Source organism: Strigops habroptila, chromosome 17 (assembly GCF_004027225.2).
Source record: "Strigops habroptila isolate Jane chromosome 17, bStrHab1.2.pri, whole genome shotgun sequence".
Classification (NCBI taxonomy): Eukaryota; Metazoa; Chordata; class Aves; order Psittaciformes; family Psittacidae; genus Strigops; species Strigops habroptila.
Genome location: NC_044293.2, coordinates 2687342 through 2705211, shown reverse-complemented (window position 1 = coordinate 2705211; position 17870 = coordinate 2687342). Strand labels below are relative to the sequence as shown.

Genomic DNA, 17870 nt, shown 5'->3' with positions numbered 1-17870 from the left:
CTCCATCCTCCTCTCTCAGTGTTGGCCAGCCCTCACAGGAGCTCAAGTGAGGTGTTTCAAAGAAAGGCCTGAGAGTAAAGGCATCTCTTTGAGGGACGGGTTATGAATTGCCAGCTATCGCCTACGCTTCTCCCATAGGACTCACAGCATCTCTTCTCCAAGGGTCCATAGCAATGCCCCTGAGCAGGTTCAGCAGGGGCAGGCATGATTGAGTCGACAATGTGCATTGGCTCACCTTAGTCCACCGTGGGTTTTATGAGATCCCAGCCAGAGACAGGAGAGGAAAATTCCCATTCCCCACCCTCTACCTGCATATGAGTACAGGTCAATGATTTGTGTTCTGAATGGATGTATACTTTTTTCCTAATCTTTTAGACTAGGTAACAAAGAAACACCTCTGGAAAGGTTTCTTTCCAACAAAACCAACAGGCTGGCACGTTGTTGTTAAAGCAAAGCTAATTATCTGCCGATTTGTTCATTCCTATTTCTCCTACCCTCCACCACTTTAGTACACATCCCCTTAGTCTTAAACCCACCACCCTCCCAGACAGTTTAATTCATATGCTCATGTGAAAATAATCAGGGGAAATACTTAACTGTAGTATCAACCTCAGTTCTTTATCCACTAACAAAGGTCTTTTCTGTGAATAAAAACTGGTACAGCCCCTGGTTGTTTTGAAATGGCAAAGAGCTAGCTGAGTTTAAATGCAGTTGTCGTAGCACTACAATCCTCTTGTAGGATCATTCTGTTGGCTTGAGGAGAATGTGTTTTTCTTCAAGAACCCTGTGATTGAGGCAGACCATAGAGGAATCTGTCACGTTTAATTCCTGCCGCTCTAGCTGTAGAAGACAAGGAAGTTCTCACAAGGAAGTTCCTGATAGAGACAGTAATGGGAACCTTAAGAACTCTGCCAAGAAAATCCACTCGCGCAGCTGTACCGAACCTGTCACAGCTTCTCTTCAGAGTGGTTATATTCAAATAGTTCATTACACATCTCTAGATGTAGTTGGAAAGCAATGGAGAACAAGGCTTGAAACCAACCCTCTGAGCATGCAAGGAAAGAAAGGCAGAAAGAAGGGCCATAGCAACCAGGAGAGTTGGATTAATACTTCCCCTCTGCATGTCTTATTTTCCTCAACATGTTTTTTAAATCACAAGAGATTTTGTTGCCCCAAAACAAAAGTTTCCTTTAATTTTAATGTTTCCACTGAAAGACAGATACGATGAAAGTGTTTCAGTTAGAGGTAAATGAGTGGTGGACACATAAATACAGTTTCTCTTCGTTTTTGTGTTAGAACATTTGGAGAAAAAAAATAAAAATCCCAACTTAGTTTAGTATTAAAAAAAGATTTTTTTTTCTTAATTTCTATTTTCAAAAAAAATGCTACCTTATCCAGTTCTCATTATTATCAGTGTCTGCTTCTATAACAAAACCTTACTTTAAAGCAACTGCGGTCCTATATAAATGTGCATATAGAGCTCAATACTTCGTGTGAAGGTAGCTGATAAAACTCTTAAGGTCCACAGACTCCCTACAGCAATAATTCATCACATAGGACTGAACGAGTAGGATAAGAAACATCAATGTTTTTTCCCCCCCCAGCAGTGAAAAAGGATAATATTTACTTTTAAAAAAAGCTCACATTTTACCTAAAAAAGAGTCATCCAAAAAAAGGCTCCTCAAAAATGTCTATTTACAATCTGTGAACCAGATACTCATTTACTCTAGTTCCACTGAATTCATTCCTTGTACCCATAAACAACTTGACCAGGGAGTTGTATTACTTAAAGTCTACTTAAATATCTACCTCTTTTCAAATGGAGAGTTGCAAAGTAACAACAATTTCCCTGGTGATGTGCTGTGAAAGGTGAAGTTTCCTACACTTTGGCATCTCACGAAGTTAAGAAACACTTGCACACACAGACCTCAAGATTCACACCTGAGCAATACAACTTGTCCTCCCAGGAACAGAAGAGCATGCTGCAGAGAACAGGCAAGCTACATTACTTACAATTCAGGAAAGACCAGAACACATGCACACCTCTACTCCAGTTTGGTTTTGTTTGGTATATCAGATAGAACCCAAAGGATGAATGAAAGAAAAAGGGAAGGTCAAGACTAATCCTTGTCCCATCAAATCAACACAAACTGCTTTTGTGTGCAATGGAGTCAGAAACCCAAGGTTTGCAAACAGTGACATCCTCCAGTGCGGCAATGAGGCCCGTTGTGAACAATAACAAGACCTGGACACAGATTTTGCAAAAGACAACAATTTTTTTAAAAGGAAAAAAAAAAAAAAAAAAAAAAAGAAGGCTCTAAAATACTTAATTAAAAAAAAAAAAAAAAAAGAGAGAGAGAAAGAAAACTGGGGAGGGAAAAAAAGCCCCATTAGAAAGAGAACAGAATGGCTCAAAGCAAAGCAAGTTTGGTAGTGGATAAAGCACAGTGCCATTGACCTTGGAAATCTATTGAAATCCAAGGTTCACAGCTAGACACAGGTCTCTGGTGAAATGAACTGGGTAACCTCGGCTCAGTTTGGGGGTTTATGGTATGTGTGCGTGATAGTAACAGCATGATAGACCCTTCTTATGGGAAGCTCTGAAGTGAGCGAGAGGGAAAAAGAGGGTCCTAACATAGAAATCCTTCCAGATCAGAGATTGCCAGGCAATCCAGTGTGAATGCAGAGATTTGCAAGCAGAGGGCAGTGTTTCATGCTAATAGGGCTAAGCAAGGGCTCATTCTTGAAGTGAATGCCTGGAAGAGTATTATAATGTCACTGTTGGCGTTGAGAATCCTTGGGGAAGGTCAGCTGCAGTTTGAGTCCCTGGAGAGTTCTGCTGCTATGGGTTCCCTTAAACAAGACCTTCATTTGGCAGCATTTTGAAGGCACTGGAACACCAGATGTTGCCCCAAGCATTGTTCCTAGAGAAGCTGGTCCATAGCTAGAAGTCAGAGCTCCTTTTACACATGGTGGAGGAGGAGTCATCTCAGTGGAGGTAGGTAGGTTGATTCCATCGGTACCAAGATCTGTTTGCAACACAGGGAATAAGAGCTACAGTTGCCATGTTGTTAACAGTTTCCCTTTGAAATAAAAAGCATTATTATTCTGTAACCTTACTTCAACTTGGCATCCAGCAAATGATCCTTCGGAAGTTTATAGCAAAACCCCTGCCTTTCAAAGCAACACCTCCCATTGTGCTCATGATTTCACACTTTACCTGGCTGTTGGACTTCCTCCATGTAAGAGGAGGTCTGATTCACAGCACAGGATGATCCATGACTCAAAGCCCAGCAGCTATGGGTAAACGCCCTCTGCTTTATGCTGCCTTCCTACTAACACAGCATCCTTTTATGTGATGTAGCAGGAACTAGAAGTGCAGAGGGGCCTGAGCAGCTCAGACTGTAGCAAAAGCATGTTCAGTGAAATAACTAGAAATGCTCTGAGCCTATATGTGTGGCTGAAAGCTTTTGTAGCATCTAAAGGCAGGGTAGAGTTAAATCTTTGTTCTCTTTTCATCTGCCAGTGGAACAGTTATTCTGCAGTACAGATCTCTTGGGTGGCACTGCAGGAGAGAAAACTGGCTGTGGAGGGGGTTATCCAAGCAGAAACAACAAAATAAGTCTTTCTCTGCTTCCTCCACACAAGGAGCTAGTTTAGGATAGTCCTCATGCACAGTGTTTCTATTCAGTCCATCCTTTCCCTGTCCTTTTTTAACCAGCACAGGGTTTTTTTTAGGAAAAACTTGATTTACTTTTTGTCTTCAAGCAGAAAAATAGCCATATCCCAAGAAGCTTCAAGTTCGGTATGAAGCTTCACGTAAGAAGATGCCACCATGAAGCTCCATGTTGCTGGAGTCTCTAAGGGCTTGCAGGTTCTTCTCTAAGGTCCCATTGCTTTTCTCCCAAGCCCCCCCGTTTCCCTTGCCAAGGACCAAGCTGTGACCCCCCAGTGCCTTACCCTGAAGAGTTGAAACCAGTAGAATTCATTGCAGCTTTGGAGTTGCTCTGAGCTGTGCCGGGGCTGCTGGCATGGAGTGCACTGCCAGGGGATGAGGGCCTGCTGGAGTTCCCTGGGGAACACGATGATGTTACTGCATAGCAGAGAAAGCAGAATAAAACTGGGATCTCCTTTTCCTGCCTTGGACAGCCCAAACCCGAATGCTCCCACCGTATCTTGCACCCATCCTGTTGCTCATCTCATTCACTGCCTGCCCCACAGCAGCAAGGCAGAATCTGTGCCCCAGCCACAGAGAAACAGGGTGGGCTCCAGGACTGCTGTTTCTGTAGTATTTGATTTCTATTAGTGTGAATCACACTTCTCAAAGGAGATCTGACAATGTTCTGCTGAAGAAATACAGTAAACAGTAACCTACCCCCAAGCATTCCTCTTATTTGGCTTCTAGGTGTGCCTGGCTCCCAAACCTAAACACCCCAATAAAATTTGCCTAGGATTATCCTGGGAATGTTATCGTGCCTGGGAAGCTTCCCATGTCTTTGTTCCAGCCAAGAGACAGACTCAGCTGTTTTTGTCCCTTGTACACTAGTTATGTGGGGGTACTTTCCCCGGCCAAACCCAAGGGTCTTAATAAGTGGCCTGCAAATGTGACCTAGAAACCAAGTTATCAGAGAGCTAGAGCAGAGGAAGGAGGGAAGGAATGGTGAGTGAGGCAGGTTTCTCAAGGCTTACCAGTCCCAGGCATGGTGTTATGCACTGGATTGACGGAGAGGGGCCCCAAGGACCCTGAGGTAGAGACCTAGAGAGAAACAGAAGCAAACAGTAAGCAGTTGGCACTGTGAGGGTATAGATCTCAAACCACTGCTCCTTTCACATTCCCTTTAGAGTGTGTGTGCTCCCAGGCAGACTTCTTATCCACATCTGATATTTCTATTCACATGCTAGCGTAAAGGCACCATTCCCATATCCATGGCCATGGAAAGAAACCAGAATATTACATGTGCCTGAAGCTCCCTACATATGTCTAAATTTGTGGATCAGCTATGGAAAACACTGAAATTATCCAACACAACTCAAACTTTCTGGAAATCCTGAGATCCAGTTGGTAGGAGCTGCTGCCCTTTGGATGTTTCACACTGGATATTCTCAGTTGAAACTTCCCAGCTCAGTCTGGTCTCGAGCACAAATAATCCCTTTTCCTTCAAGGAGTTCTTGATGGGTGAGAATTCTCAGGTGACAATTAGTAATTTGGTGTCTGCAATCAAAGCGAGCCTGGGGCATTCGTTGTTCAACTGTGATACTTGAACTCCGTGCTGTTCAGAATGACTGATGAGCAAAAGGCATACTTTGTACAATGCATTCACAGGGAAATTATTCACCAAAGCTACTGCTTTAAAAATTCATGGCTTGCAAGCAGCGTTTTGTGTTTGTGACTGTAAACCAAATGTGTTGTGCAACAAGCGACCAAACTCCTTGTGATGTTTTCCTGCCTTCTGATGGATAACTCCAAAACCCAGCAGATTTCAAGATAAAATAGTGCTTGCAAATATGTATTCTCCCTCCCACTCACATGTGCTTCAGCACTAAACACCGTAGGGAGGTTCCTGCCACTTTTATATGTGGAAGCAACTATTAAGTAGCAGAAATGCAATAGTAGCTTGTTATCCACAGTAGCCACTGACAGTAGGCTACAAGGACACGCTTCCACCATCTCTCACAATAGTTTCTCCTTTTCTTATCCTTCCTGACTATGAAAACACACTTGCCAAAATGTACAACGTGAGAGGACAATTAGCACTACTTGAGTACATTCTGCATTTCTGCACAGATGTAAAACAACAAAAGTATGTAAGTTGTTACCATTAGGTTGCAGAGTTTAGAACTAAATTGGAATGAGTGGATGTTATTCTCATTCTAGGGAATGCTGATTCTTCCTCCATTGGCACTGGAAAGCTTTACTTACCCATCTCAGGACTAAAAGTTTTGGGATAGTATCCCTATTCAGAGAAATTATCCTACAACTAAACTGACCTTCTAGGAAACTTGCATTTTCTTTCTATTGTTCATTAATAGAATAAAAGTAAATGCTCTATAAGTGTGGGCATGAGATTCCATCCAAGCTGTGATGCAGAGTATATGTGCAATCCGTGGCTAGCCCACTTGCCTCTCTGCACATTCCTGGAGGTATAGTCACCCACTGGACTGTGGAGTGGTCTTGCCAATAACTCAGGGACTTGTGTGTACAAAGAAATGTCCTGTTTCGTTTTCCAGCAAACCCTGCTGCATTCCCCCATCCCTTTTCCCTTCTTGTCTGAGAACTCCTTATACCAAAGTCTCTCACCAGTCTGGAGTTGTAGATAGGTGATTTAATGGGGGATGGTATTGGGCAGCTAATCCGTTTTTCCTTCTGGCGCCGGTTGCAGAACCAGACCCGAACCACCTCCTTTTCCATGGAAAGCTGCTCTGCTATCAAGGATATCTCCTCTGAACTGGGCTTGGGGTTCTGCTGAGAAAGGGCAAGAGGTTAAAGAAAGTCCCGAAGAGCTGTAACTTCGAGCATCAATGAATGCTGGAAAGGCAGAGGACAACAGGGTGGGGTTGGCTGTAAACTGGGGAAGGGACAAAATTTGCTTCTAAATCAAAGGGTAAATATTTGGGTGGGAGATTATGTTCTGTGAACCAGAAAGTGCCTTTGATTCAACATCAAGTCTCATGGAAGCAGTAGGAGGTGAGTCACAGTACCTGGACCTGTTATTGCATTAAGCACCATGCTCTTTGATCTTAACAGCACCCTAAATCATTGCTTGGGGGGAAGCTTATGGCTGCTGGTGGTCTTATCACTACACAGGACGTACAAGCTCTGAGTGCTGTTTGTTCGCCTACCTGCAGCATCTCAAAAAAGCCATTTCATAGAATGGTTTGGGTTGGAAAGGACTTTAAGATCAACTAGTTCCAACCCCCTGGCTATGGGCAGGGACACCACACACTAAACCACGTCACCCAAGGCTCCATCCAACCTGGCCTTGAACACTGCCAGGGATGGACCACTCACAACTTCCTTGGGCAACCTGTTCCAGCACCTCACCACCCTCACAGGGAAGAACTTCTTCCTTATATCTAACCTAAACTTCCCCTGTTTAAGTTTGATCCCATCACCCCTTGTCCTACCACTACAGTCCCTAATGAAGAGTCCTTCTCCAGCATCCTTGTAGCCTCCTTCAAATACTGGAAGCTGCTCTGAGGTCTACACGCAGCTTCTCTTCTCCAGGCTGAAGAGCCCCAACTTTATTCTCTTTCTTCCTCCATCTCTCATTTATAAAGGGAAATAATAGTCCTTATCCTTTCTTCTGAGCCACTTATTGTCTGATGCTATTTGACAGCATTTAGCTCTGTGGGTTTTGATCTGAGTTGGAGACTCGAGGGTCAAAAATACCTAGCACGGAGATGCCAAGACAGTTCTCCAATTACAAAGAATGCCTCAGACTAGCTAAAAAATGAGGTACATAAAGATCTGACAATGAGTGTCTTTTGTTCTCATTAACAGTCTTAGGACGAAATTGTGTAATGATCACATCTGAGGGAGAAACCAAGGGAAAACAAGGGCTGGTCAAAACCAGTTTTGATAAGCATTTTTCAGTGCCCAATTTAGTCCTACTGATTTAAAGCTCTGTTTGCTCTCTGTAGTGATTTTTTCTTTTAAAATCTTGATGCTTAAAAAGTAAAAGGCTCCACTTGTGAAGCGATTCAGCAGCAATTTCGGGAGCAGCTAGTTCTGCTGTCTCACAAGACCTGCTTAAGGTCTTAAAGCTACATTTATCAAAGAAATAATGGGGTCTGATTTCTTTGGTTTTGACACTTATCCTGTTAACCCCCTTTCTAAACTGCTATTAAAGCAAGCAAACAAACAAGGTCTCTCTTTTTGAGGGTTCAGTGCTACTATGACCTAAGCAAATGTGAAACTCAGAGAGTTCACAACACATTGAAAGATTTTCCCCTCACATCTTGAAATCTCTTCTCCAGTGTGGAGCGAATGTTGGTCTCAATGCTGGTTCGCTTCTTTCTTTTCCGTCCAAACATCTCATTCACTGAGGGGTAGGAATTGGGAGTGCTCATGGAAGAATCCAAAGGAGCAGATTCTGGGGAAAGAAGGAGATCATCAAGAAGATAATGAGTTATTTCCATTCCTAGAGCCTTTCTGTGAAATACAGCACCTCTTAAAGCAAGTAAAATGTTCCTACATTGTGTCTTTCCTCTGCTGATGATTAAGATGGCTCCAAGAATCTCAAATCCATCAATGATCTTGTCCAAATCAGGGAAGAAATTTTAACCAACACACTATTTTTCCTTTCCCAGCTTGATTTCCAGCCTGCTCTGATAGGGACCACACATTTTCCAGTGCCTTAATTTCGCACAGTTAAAGATACTGACTTAAACCACACTGATCAGGTCTCATGTAGCTGAGACACCTCCTGACATGATAAATTGGTCAGCCATACAACTCCTAAAGAGCTGGGTGAAGCACATGAGACTAAAGCCATTCCTAGACCGGTTTGCAGCCAGCAGAGGACATCAGCCTAATCCTGCTACTACTGGGGATTCCCCTTGCGGTGATACCTTCCTTTTTTAATTACTGCCTAAAGGCTGATCTCTGAGCACTTTAGTAGGAGTCCCTTCCTGTTCCTTACAGTTTATACAGGGAGGGATTGAATGGATTAGCCCAGTGATTCACCCCAGGCCTTGCAACAGAGCAAGAGGTGATGCAGGAAGTGACTGGTCCAAACACCAAGTCACAATGTGAATCTCAGGGGGAAAGGGCCGATGTGGTTTGATATCTAGTCTGCTACGCAGCCTGCTGTGAGATCCACAAAGTAGTCTATTACCAGCTCAGCTATGGATATGAGAGGTCTTAGCTCCAGCTTTGATTTTCCTGGCTTTTATTGGAGGTTCCAGGATGGATCCTCTCATCCTGGCCAAGGCCGATGGCATTTCTGCATGTGATGTTACTTACCTGCATCACTGAGCCACTTCTCAAGCAGGGGTTTGAGCTTGCACATATTCTTAAAGCTCAGGTTGAGAGCCTCAAAGCGGGAAATGGTGGTCTGGCTGAAATCATTGCCATAAAGCTTCCCCATGGCAAGTCCCACATCACCCTGCCAGGGAAGATCCAAATCACAATATGAGCTCAGAAAACCCCTTCACAGCTTCCCGCTGCCAGGAAGCTCCTCTCGCTTTGCTTCCAGAATAGGTTCAGTCTGGTTTCCAAGGCCTGCCTTCCAGAGAAAGTGAATTCTTTTCCCATGGGAATCTGCCCTACATCCCTGAGCCTTTTTATATTGGAGAAGGTGAAGATAATGAGATCACAGTAATGAAGTACCCGGAAGGGTTTGTCTCTTCATGTGCTTAGAAAGGGATTCTCCAAAGAAAACCAAACTGTATCTAATCCAGCCCTCCCTCCACCCATGCCTCTGCCACAAGCTCCCCCAACCCAACACGTCCACATCACAAGTGGCACCACCCTTCCCACTGATGAGGCTGCTCACCTGCGTGAACCCCAATTTGATTCGCCTTTGTTTGAAAGTCTTAGCAAACTTTTCCAGCTCCTCCAGGTCACTGGGCTCCTCAGATGCTCCCGGTGGAGTTAGGTGCTTTGCCACTTGCAAATGCTGGGGTACATCTAGGTGGGGTTCAACTGATGAGCCAGGGAGTCCAGAACGACCCACGGCCTGTTAAAACCAAGATGCAGAGAGTCACAATGACAAAAGTACACAGTTTTCTCTGCCACTTGCCCTTAATGAAGCAGCACCTTTTGTAGATGGGTGCTTCTTAGGGTGGGACTGGGGCAAGGTACCTGTGATGCCAGGCTGGGTCCTGGCTGGGAGAGGAGAAGGCTGCCCTGTTGCTGAGGGAAGGAGAGGATGTTTGGCTGCAAAGCTGATGAGACAAAAAGAGACACATCTGAGATCAGATCAGCTCCTTCATCAGCATCTGGGCAGCTGAACATGACTCTGCACCAGAAAGCCTCATGAAGCTCTGAATGGAAAACACTAGTTAGCTCTTGTTCAAAATACGAGCGTTTCGGCTGTTACAAATGTAGATGGCTCCAAGTTGGATTATGAGAAAGAAAAGGTGTTTTTCACGGCTTTTTAGCCTGAAAGGGATTATTACAAGAATGATATAGGTAAGATATCTATTGATCCCTACATGTAGTTCATTAATCTGAGGCTGAACAAGGGTACAGAGATTTTACATAGACACCTAACTTTGATTTTAGATGCCAACAGCAGAGAAGTTACTACATCCTTAGTAGTAATCTCTCCCAATGCTTAATCATTGTAGCTGTTAGAAGAAGAGTGCATCTTCTTTCCGATATAAGCTTTTCTGACTCCAACTTTCAGCCACTTGATCTTGTTAAAAAAACCCCATCCTGATCCTACAGTTAATCTCATGAGCCTACCCACTTTTCTTTCTACTCTACATTTCATTTTGAAGTGTCATTTTGGAGCCATCTGACCCTTGATTTTCTACCCTACTGTATTTCAAATAAATTGAATTTCTTTTGGCATATATAAACTGACAGAAAATGATTAAAGGAACGAAGAAGGGAAATCTATAAAACTAACAAAACTTAGTATTTATGGAGACTGCATAATTGTTTAGTTGACAAACTGCCTAGTGCAAGACTATATCTCTTACAAGCAATGTCCTAAAGGATTAAGTAGTGACCAAAGCAGCATAGTTCCCTAGAAATTCAGTTAGATTCAAGTCTATTGTGAAGGAAGCCTATAGAATTTAGGGAGGATTTATAACCTGTCTTGAAACAGTCATATATTCTATTGATTGCAACAGACAATCACAGGGAAGCTATACAAATTTATGGACTTCTGCTAAAAAAACTGGGAAAAAATATCATCTCCAGAATCAATCACTGCCCCCCCTTTCTGTCTTCCCTCTTTTAATTTAGATCTGAATGTGCAGGGTCCCATTTATTTATTTAGATTGGTGTTTCAATAAGCCTTCTCTACTGCTGGAACAACTTTGAATTTCAAATGCAGGCTCGTAATGAGGTGCACATTTTGAACAGTGAAGGTAATTAATCACTGGAATGGCTTGCCTAGGGACATGGCAGATGCTCTGTCATTTGGAGTCTTTAAAATCATGATTGAACACCTTTGCAAAAGCAAAGGTATAGCTCAAATGAAAATGATGGGCTTGGATTCAGGAATCACCGGTTTGACAGCTGATGGAACCAAGGCTGTGTTTTCCTAAGATGAAGACTTCAGCAGCAATATTTTGGCTGACAGTATTCCCAGCATCTTCCTGGCTGCTTGTTTCCACCTTTATAGTACAGAGCTCTCACCTCCTTATTTAGGTGCGCCAGCATTAGCTGCTTGAATTGCTGCACAATAATCACATCAGAGCATAATGAATCAGATCGGGGAACATACCTGGCTTAAAAACAGCTTTGAAACACAAAGAACCAAACCAAAATGTGTGTTCTCACACATTTTAAGCCCACACAGGTTAAGCTCACAGCCAGGTCCCTTTGGCCATGAAATCCGTGAACCGACGTACCCCTCAGTCAGACCTCAGGAACATCAAGGGTTTTCCTATCATGGCCTGAGGGACAACTTCAGGAATATTTCATGCATCTCTTTGGTATGAAGGATACTCCACTGTATCTGCAGCAAACAATTAATTCCACAAAAACAGTCTATGTCTTCACTTTCACTCTCCGCTGGCTGTGTATGCACATGGCAAAGGATGATTAAAACTTGGCAATCATCTGTTCAAATGGAAGTGCTCTTGCACAAAAAGCTGGAATATACAGTCTTTATAAGTCTGGAACCAAAAGAGGTCATGGCCAAACAAGTGTCTCTGTGTTTGAGGGGTTATAGCTATCAAAAGAAGCCACTTAACAGAAAAAACTCACTCTATAAAAGGAAACAACTTCTGTTTTGCAGTATAATGTGTTTCCTATTATACATGAAAAAAAGCAGGCAGTAAGCAATAGATTATCCTGACCCTGCCATTTCAAACAAACTAAATTCTAGATTATTGGAAAATGTATATCAAGTGGTTTCTTTATACATCACTCAGCATCATTTGGCAGAGAGAAGAGTTTATGTACTGCCAAAACCAAATAGGTTTCCCATCTGCCTACAACAAACATTTTCTTTTGGAGGTTATGTATCAGCAGATTCAAGCTGCAGAGATTTTAAGGTTTTAAATCTGCATTTTGGGTCATATGGAGGGACCTTTGTGCTGGAATAAATCAAGAATGTGAGCAAAGGACCAAAGTCCCTTTGCATCTGTCAGGTTACGGATCCACGCCTATGTTTGTCTGTCTGCAAGCAGCATTAAACTTGATCAACGGCATGTTTGTATCCCTGTTGTTGGAGACATGCCATTAAAATTGTCAGTAAAAATAGAAACAGAGACTCTCAAGTAACTGAGTTCAGTCCTCAATACTTTCATCCCTTTCATGGAGCTGATTGATTACACTGCGTTTCAGAAGTAGTTAGACCTCCTATCCTCCTCTGTGGCTTGGAGCAAGATTTGGGAACAACCACTGGCAACTCCAAGCCTCCCAGCTCTCATCCCTGGGTTGCTCCTGGCTAGGTTAGACCTGTTTGTTTGAGTGCCACCACCATCCTTCCACCAGAGCAGCTCAGTTCCTTCCCTGGATTTACTCTCTCTGATGTACTTAGATCAACTCAATCTCTCCTCAGTTTTCCGGAAGAAATGAGGCGTGCTAACCCAGCGATGCTGGGAGCCCAGGCAGGCTGCAAGCACTCTCCCCAGGGAGCAGGCTCCTTGCTCTTTTCCTCATAGCCATCCGGGATTTCAGAGGTGGGATCCCTACCAGGTCTGCAAAGACCAGCCCCAAGGTGGCACTCTTGGCGCATACAAGCCGCAGGTGCCGGGAGAATCTCTGGAATTGGACCCTTCCTGCGACTACATATGTACGGGATCATCCTAGGCGTGGGAAACAGCATCTGGTAGCATACAGGGGAACAGACACCATCATGCTGGGATAAAGCAACAGACCAGATTAAAAACAACAGTAAAGAGAAGAGAGGTTTTTCCTGGATATGTATCTGCTTATAACACCTCCCCTTTCAGCTTTTGTTGCTCTTACCTTGTTGCCCGGCCTGTGACTGAGACAGAAGAAACTGGGGAACTGACTGCATATGACCAGGAAGCAATACAAGCTGCTGCAAGGTGTGAAGAGAGCTCATATCCTACAGGGGGAAAAACAAAGGAAGAACAAAACTCAGATATCTGCTCTTCATACAGCATCACCTCTCCTATAAAGCTTCCCTGCACTTTTATACTGTCCTCGACCCTATTTACACTTTAACTGCCAACACAATAGGTTTGATTCATGCACTGGAGAGCTACAGATCCAGAGGTTCTCCAGGATCTGAAGCTTTCAGCTGTGTAAGAAGAATTCTGTGCACATGGAGAATTGTCTACTTTTATTCTTGAAAATTCCATTTTTGAGGCACTGGCAATCAAAACCTGGTTGTTAGAAATCACAGCGAAACCTCTGGGATTCCAGTTTCTTCCAGATAATTTATTTTCAGAGAGGGAACTCCCTTAAATGACACAGGGAAGCGCAACTGACTGTCCCATCTCACCGAGAGCCCGCTTTCCATGGAAGGCTGATTTCCCAGCCAGCCATGTGCTGAGATGGGAAAGAAGCAATGCCCAACAGTGCCTGATTCTCTGCACCTACAGCAAACACGCTGTAATGAACACAGTAACCACATCTAAAAGTGTTTGCTGTTCTTTGCCTGGAGGAAATTAGCTGCATCCAGCAGATCAGGCAATAGGTACTGAGATATGAGGATTACAAGCTAACACTCTGTCACATTACTGGGGTCCCAGCCCTGTATTCTTTGGAATTGGTGGATAAGAGTTTGCATTTGCTTGGGATAGACACAGACACACGCACACAAATGCCCCAGTAAAATCAACTCTCTTTAGAGGTACATTTTTAAAGGAACTTATTGCTCAATAAGATGAGCTCTTTGAGCTTCTCAAGAACTGTTTTGAAGCTTTGGGGAAATCGAACAGTGCCTGAATTGTGTAAAGGATCTGAATACCCTGCAAAAGAATAGGGAAGATACTCTGATCACTGAGCAGCTGTGTGGCCTTCTGGCATCTAACTCTCACTAGACTTTAACAAGAGTTAACTGCTAAACTCCTATTTTTTTACCTTAGGAAAAAATCCCTCAAGGAATTTCTTCTCTGGTGTAAATCAATTTAAGACAATGTACTCAAGGATGGATATACTGGTTCAGATCAAGCATTACTCTAGCTGAGAATCCTATGTCCAGCAATGGCATTAACCAGATGTTCATGAAAGAGAAAGCAAGCATATCTAACACTTCCCCTTGGTGTTGTCTCAGCCTTCAATTATTTCAGTTCAAGAGATTTCCTGAGTTTGCCTGCTTAGTAAACTCTCAAAGGAAATCTCTTCCAAGTACGTGTCCAGTCTGCCTTTGAACCCATGTAAAACTTTCTATGGAATGAAAGAGGCTGAGGAGGAAACTGACTTTTGCCAACACAGACTCTCTTTTCCAATTTAGTGTCCATCATACCCTCAAGTCTCTCCCTGCCATTGACAAAATACATAACTTGGCAAGTGCCTCAAAGTGCCAGTTCAGACTTTGGGATCCATGAAGCAGTGGAGTCACTTACCCCTGCAATTTGGCTTCCGGGCATCATTGATGATCCCTGAACAAGGTGACCTGACCTAGGGGGGATTGTAGATTGCAAGGAGTCGCTGAGGTCTTCAGTTTTAATCTGAAAAAGAGCAATGGAATTGTAGCATTAGGAAGCAGAGACAAGGGGATGAAGAAGGTGTGGGGTGCCTAGGAGGATGAGAGGCAGGAAGGGATTGGAAAGGGGCTCCTTTCGGAGAAAAGTTAGAGGTCAGGGCTCCCTGCTTCTATCCCTGGCTTTGCAGTAAGGCATGGTGGTTCCCCAATTCTGCTCTCCAGTTTATCACATGGACATAGCTTTTCTGCTCTACCAAGCCAAGGGGAGGTTTGCAGTTTGCTCAACCAAAATGCATGAATTAAAACACTTTAAGAAGTAACCAAGTTCCAGCGGCTTAGCAAGATTTAAAGCATGCGAGTGCTTTCCTCAAATGGAAGAGTGAGGTATTTTGTAGAGTTATAAGGAAGACACAAAGCAATTCTCCTTTATAGATCACGACTCACAGCCTCATGGCGCGGCTGGCTATAGATAGCCTCTCATTTTGTTCTGCAGGTAGGAGAGAATGGTACAAGGCATTGGAAAAGAAAAGGTCATGAAGTAAAAGACCTCTAAAAGCAGTGTAATCTTCCAGACCTGAAAATGCAGCACCCCAGGCACCAAACATTTGTGCTCAGCTTCTATCAGAAAGTGACAAAAACCTATACTCATCTGGCAAGGAAAATATCTACTTTCTTAGCTAGAACACGCTGTAGAAAAAGAACTAGAAAACTTCATAGATGTCAGCCCTTTGTCCAGTGGTCAAAGCTTGACCTACTTTAATGTACAACAAAGATTCCTGTCTACAAGAAAATAATCACTTCTGAGTCCACATTCTTAAGAGAAGAATTTACTCAGGGGCCAGAACTGAATCTTGGTTTCTCGTTTATTTCATAGTCTCTGTGTTAATTTCTAACATTGTTACTACATTAAAAAAGAAATTACATCTTTTTGCACTAGTTGAAATCCTTTGGAAAGGCTAACGGGGACGGGAGAGAGGGGAACATGGTTGGGGTGGTTTTAGAGGTTTTTAGGTTAATTCCTGAAAGTGGTATGAGGATTGTCTATGCACAGATGACATGCACAGGAGACAGAAAAGTCACACAGAGCTCCTATAATACATTTTCCTTAAGAAAAGATCAAGCAAACAATTTCCAATATTGGGCTAATTTTTTTCCTGAACATGACAATGCATGGAACAAGGCCAACATCCTGAATTCCATTCCTTATCTGAGCCTTTCTAGTGCAAGAGGAGGCTCCAGTTTCCACAAACTGGAAAAAGCAGGACGGCATCAGGAAGGAGAGGTCTTGAAAACCCTCTCCATGGGCTCAGCATCTTAGATTAACTCTGATTACTACGGCTGAAACTCACCATCTCCCATCAAATTACTTCCAAGCCCACAACGAGGGTCACGTTTGGCAGGGTTTTGCGGTGCCGATTTGGACTTTAGGTCATACAACCTCCTACCAGCAGAGGGGGACGAGAAATTCAGCTTGTAAAAAAGAATGGCCCAAGCAAATACTTTTGGTTGAGGGAGGTTTTGTTTCAGTTTGACTAAAGCAAACAAACGCACAGATCTCCACAGGAGCAAAGGAGAAAACGCGATCGCAAGAGACTGGCGGCTGCACTGCAGTAAGCTGGCCATGTAACATTACCCTCCGCATTTTGGAAGGTACTTTGCAGAGGGAAGAGACTTACAACATCTCCTTTCATTACAACTATAGCTCTGGACACTGCCGAAACTAGTTTTGCAATAATACTAGCTCCTTGCAACAAGAGTTATACATGCTATGAATTCCAGTTCTTTCCTACCTTTCAGGTTGGCATGATCATCCCTCTTAGCTGGTGAAAAGGAAAAATCAGATGGAAAGATCTTCTTGATCACTAACAATGCGGATAGTGTCAAAGCTACTAAACGTTAGACAAAAGGCTCAGGAGAATACACCGTTACCCCTGAGCCATCCAGTCATCACAGGCAAATGGGTTTATGCACGTTTTTCTTTCTGAGGGTGCATTAAAAAGGAGTCATCCGAGCCAAAAAGCAAAAAATAAATTGCCCCTTCTTGCAATTCATGTGTATCTGCCTCACACAATGCAGTCATCCGAGTCTGAACAGTCCCAAAAAGAAGAGTTATCCACGTCTTAGAGAACAAGGCGCTTGATCCCGCCTAAGTTACGATCCCAATAGGAGTGGAGCGTTGAAGAAGCACAAGCCATTTCCAAAGTGAAATCAATTTTTACAGCTGCCAAGCAGAATGATTTGGAAGTGTTCCAGGGTGAAAGGGGTGTGTAGCTGCATCCCGGCATCGCACAACATGAGAACGGGAGGTGGGTTTGGCAAAGGACCGGTTCCCAATTCAAAAACAACAACATCTCCCACTGCTCCTTCCCCCGTCCCTGGAATTCTCTGGCTCCCTCCTGCGCAGTGGGCGGGAACCTGGGTGTTCTTGACAAATCCTTCTCCCCTGCACCTATTTTCATTGGGTTTAGGCTCAAATTTACCTCTCCCTCCTCTTCCTCTCCCCAACAGGTCTGCAGCTGGCTAATTGTTCATTAGCAAAAGTTCAGGGTATATCCAAAACTTTTGGGATGGTTTATACAAATCCTGCACCTTCATTTTTTCCCTGGCTAAACCGGCAGTATTACCAACTGTACATTAAAAAAACCAAAACCCAAAACCCCAAAAAACCACACACATTGTGGGCGAGGCCACTCAATATCATGAGACTCCCTTAAAACAATGTAAATTTCCAGTTAATAAAACAAGGAGAGGAGGTGCCTTCTCGTTTCCCAGTGCATCTGACTCAGATTTGCAGGCATTTGCTGCAAATGAGAGAAAAGTTTTCTTTAAGGAAACAAAAGCAGTTGAAATTATCACAGATTCACCTCACGTAGGGATGTGATGAGAACCTTGCTAAAACACCGTGAGTGAGCAACAGTGATTTAGTGATTTAGATCCCACTGTGGTTCTTCAGGACCTTGGCTTTATATGGTGATCAGGCCACATAAACGGGGAGTGAGAAGTCATTGAGAGCAAGTTGAAGTTTCTTCCCATTGAATTTGATTTGTGGAAGTAACACTATCTAAGGAAAACCAAACACATAGAACAGCAGGACCAGGTAACGCACTGCAAGCACATCCTGCTCGC

The 17870-nt window shown here is 43.5% G+C and overlaps 1 protein-coding gene across 1 annotated transcript in view; it reads right to left on the bottom strand.

Moving 5' to 3' along the window:
* Positions 1-2989: 2989 nt before the first annotated feature.
* The window catches only part of POU2F3 (POU class 2 homeobox 3), a 40703-nt gene continuing 25822 nt past the window's right edge, over positions 2990-17870 (bottom strand). The window contains exons 5-14 of the mRNA XM_030505338.1: positions 14665-14769; positions 13097-13199; positions 9806-9888; positions 9498-9680; positions 8966-9107; positions 7957-8093; positions 6299-6460; positions 4690-4756; positions 3961-4093; positions 2990-3029 (exon numbers count right to left, since the gene is read on the bottom strand). Coding sequence (XP_030361198.1) covers positions 2990-3029; positions 3961-4093; positions 4690-4756; positions 6299-6460; positions 7957-8093; positions 8966-9107; positions 9498-9680; positions 9806-9888; positions 13097-13199; positions 14665-14769 — 1155 coding nt within the window. The remainder of the gene's footprint in view (positions 3030-3960; positions 4094-4689; positions 4757-6298; positions 6461-7956; positions 8094-8965; positions 9108-9497; positions 9681-9805; positions 9889-13096; positions 13200-14664; positions 14770-17870) is intronic.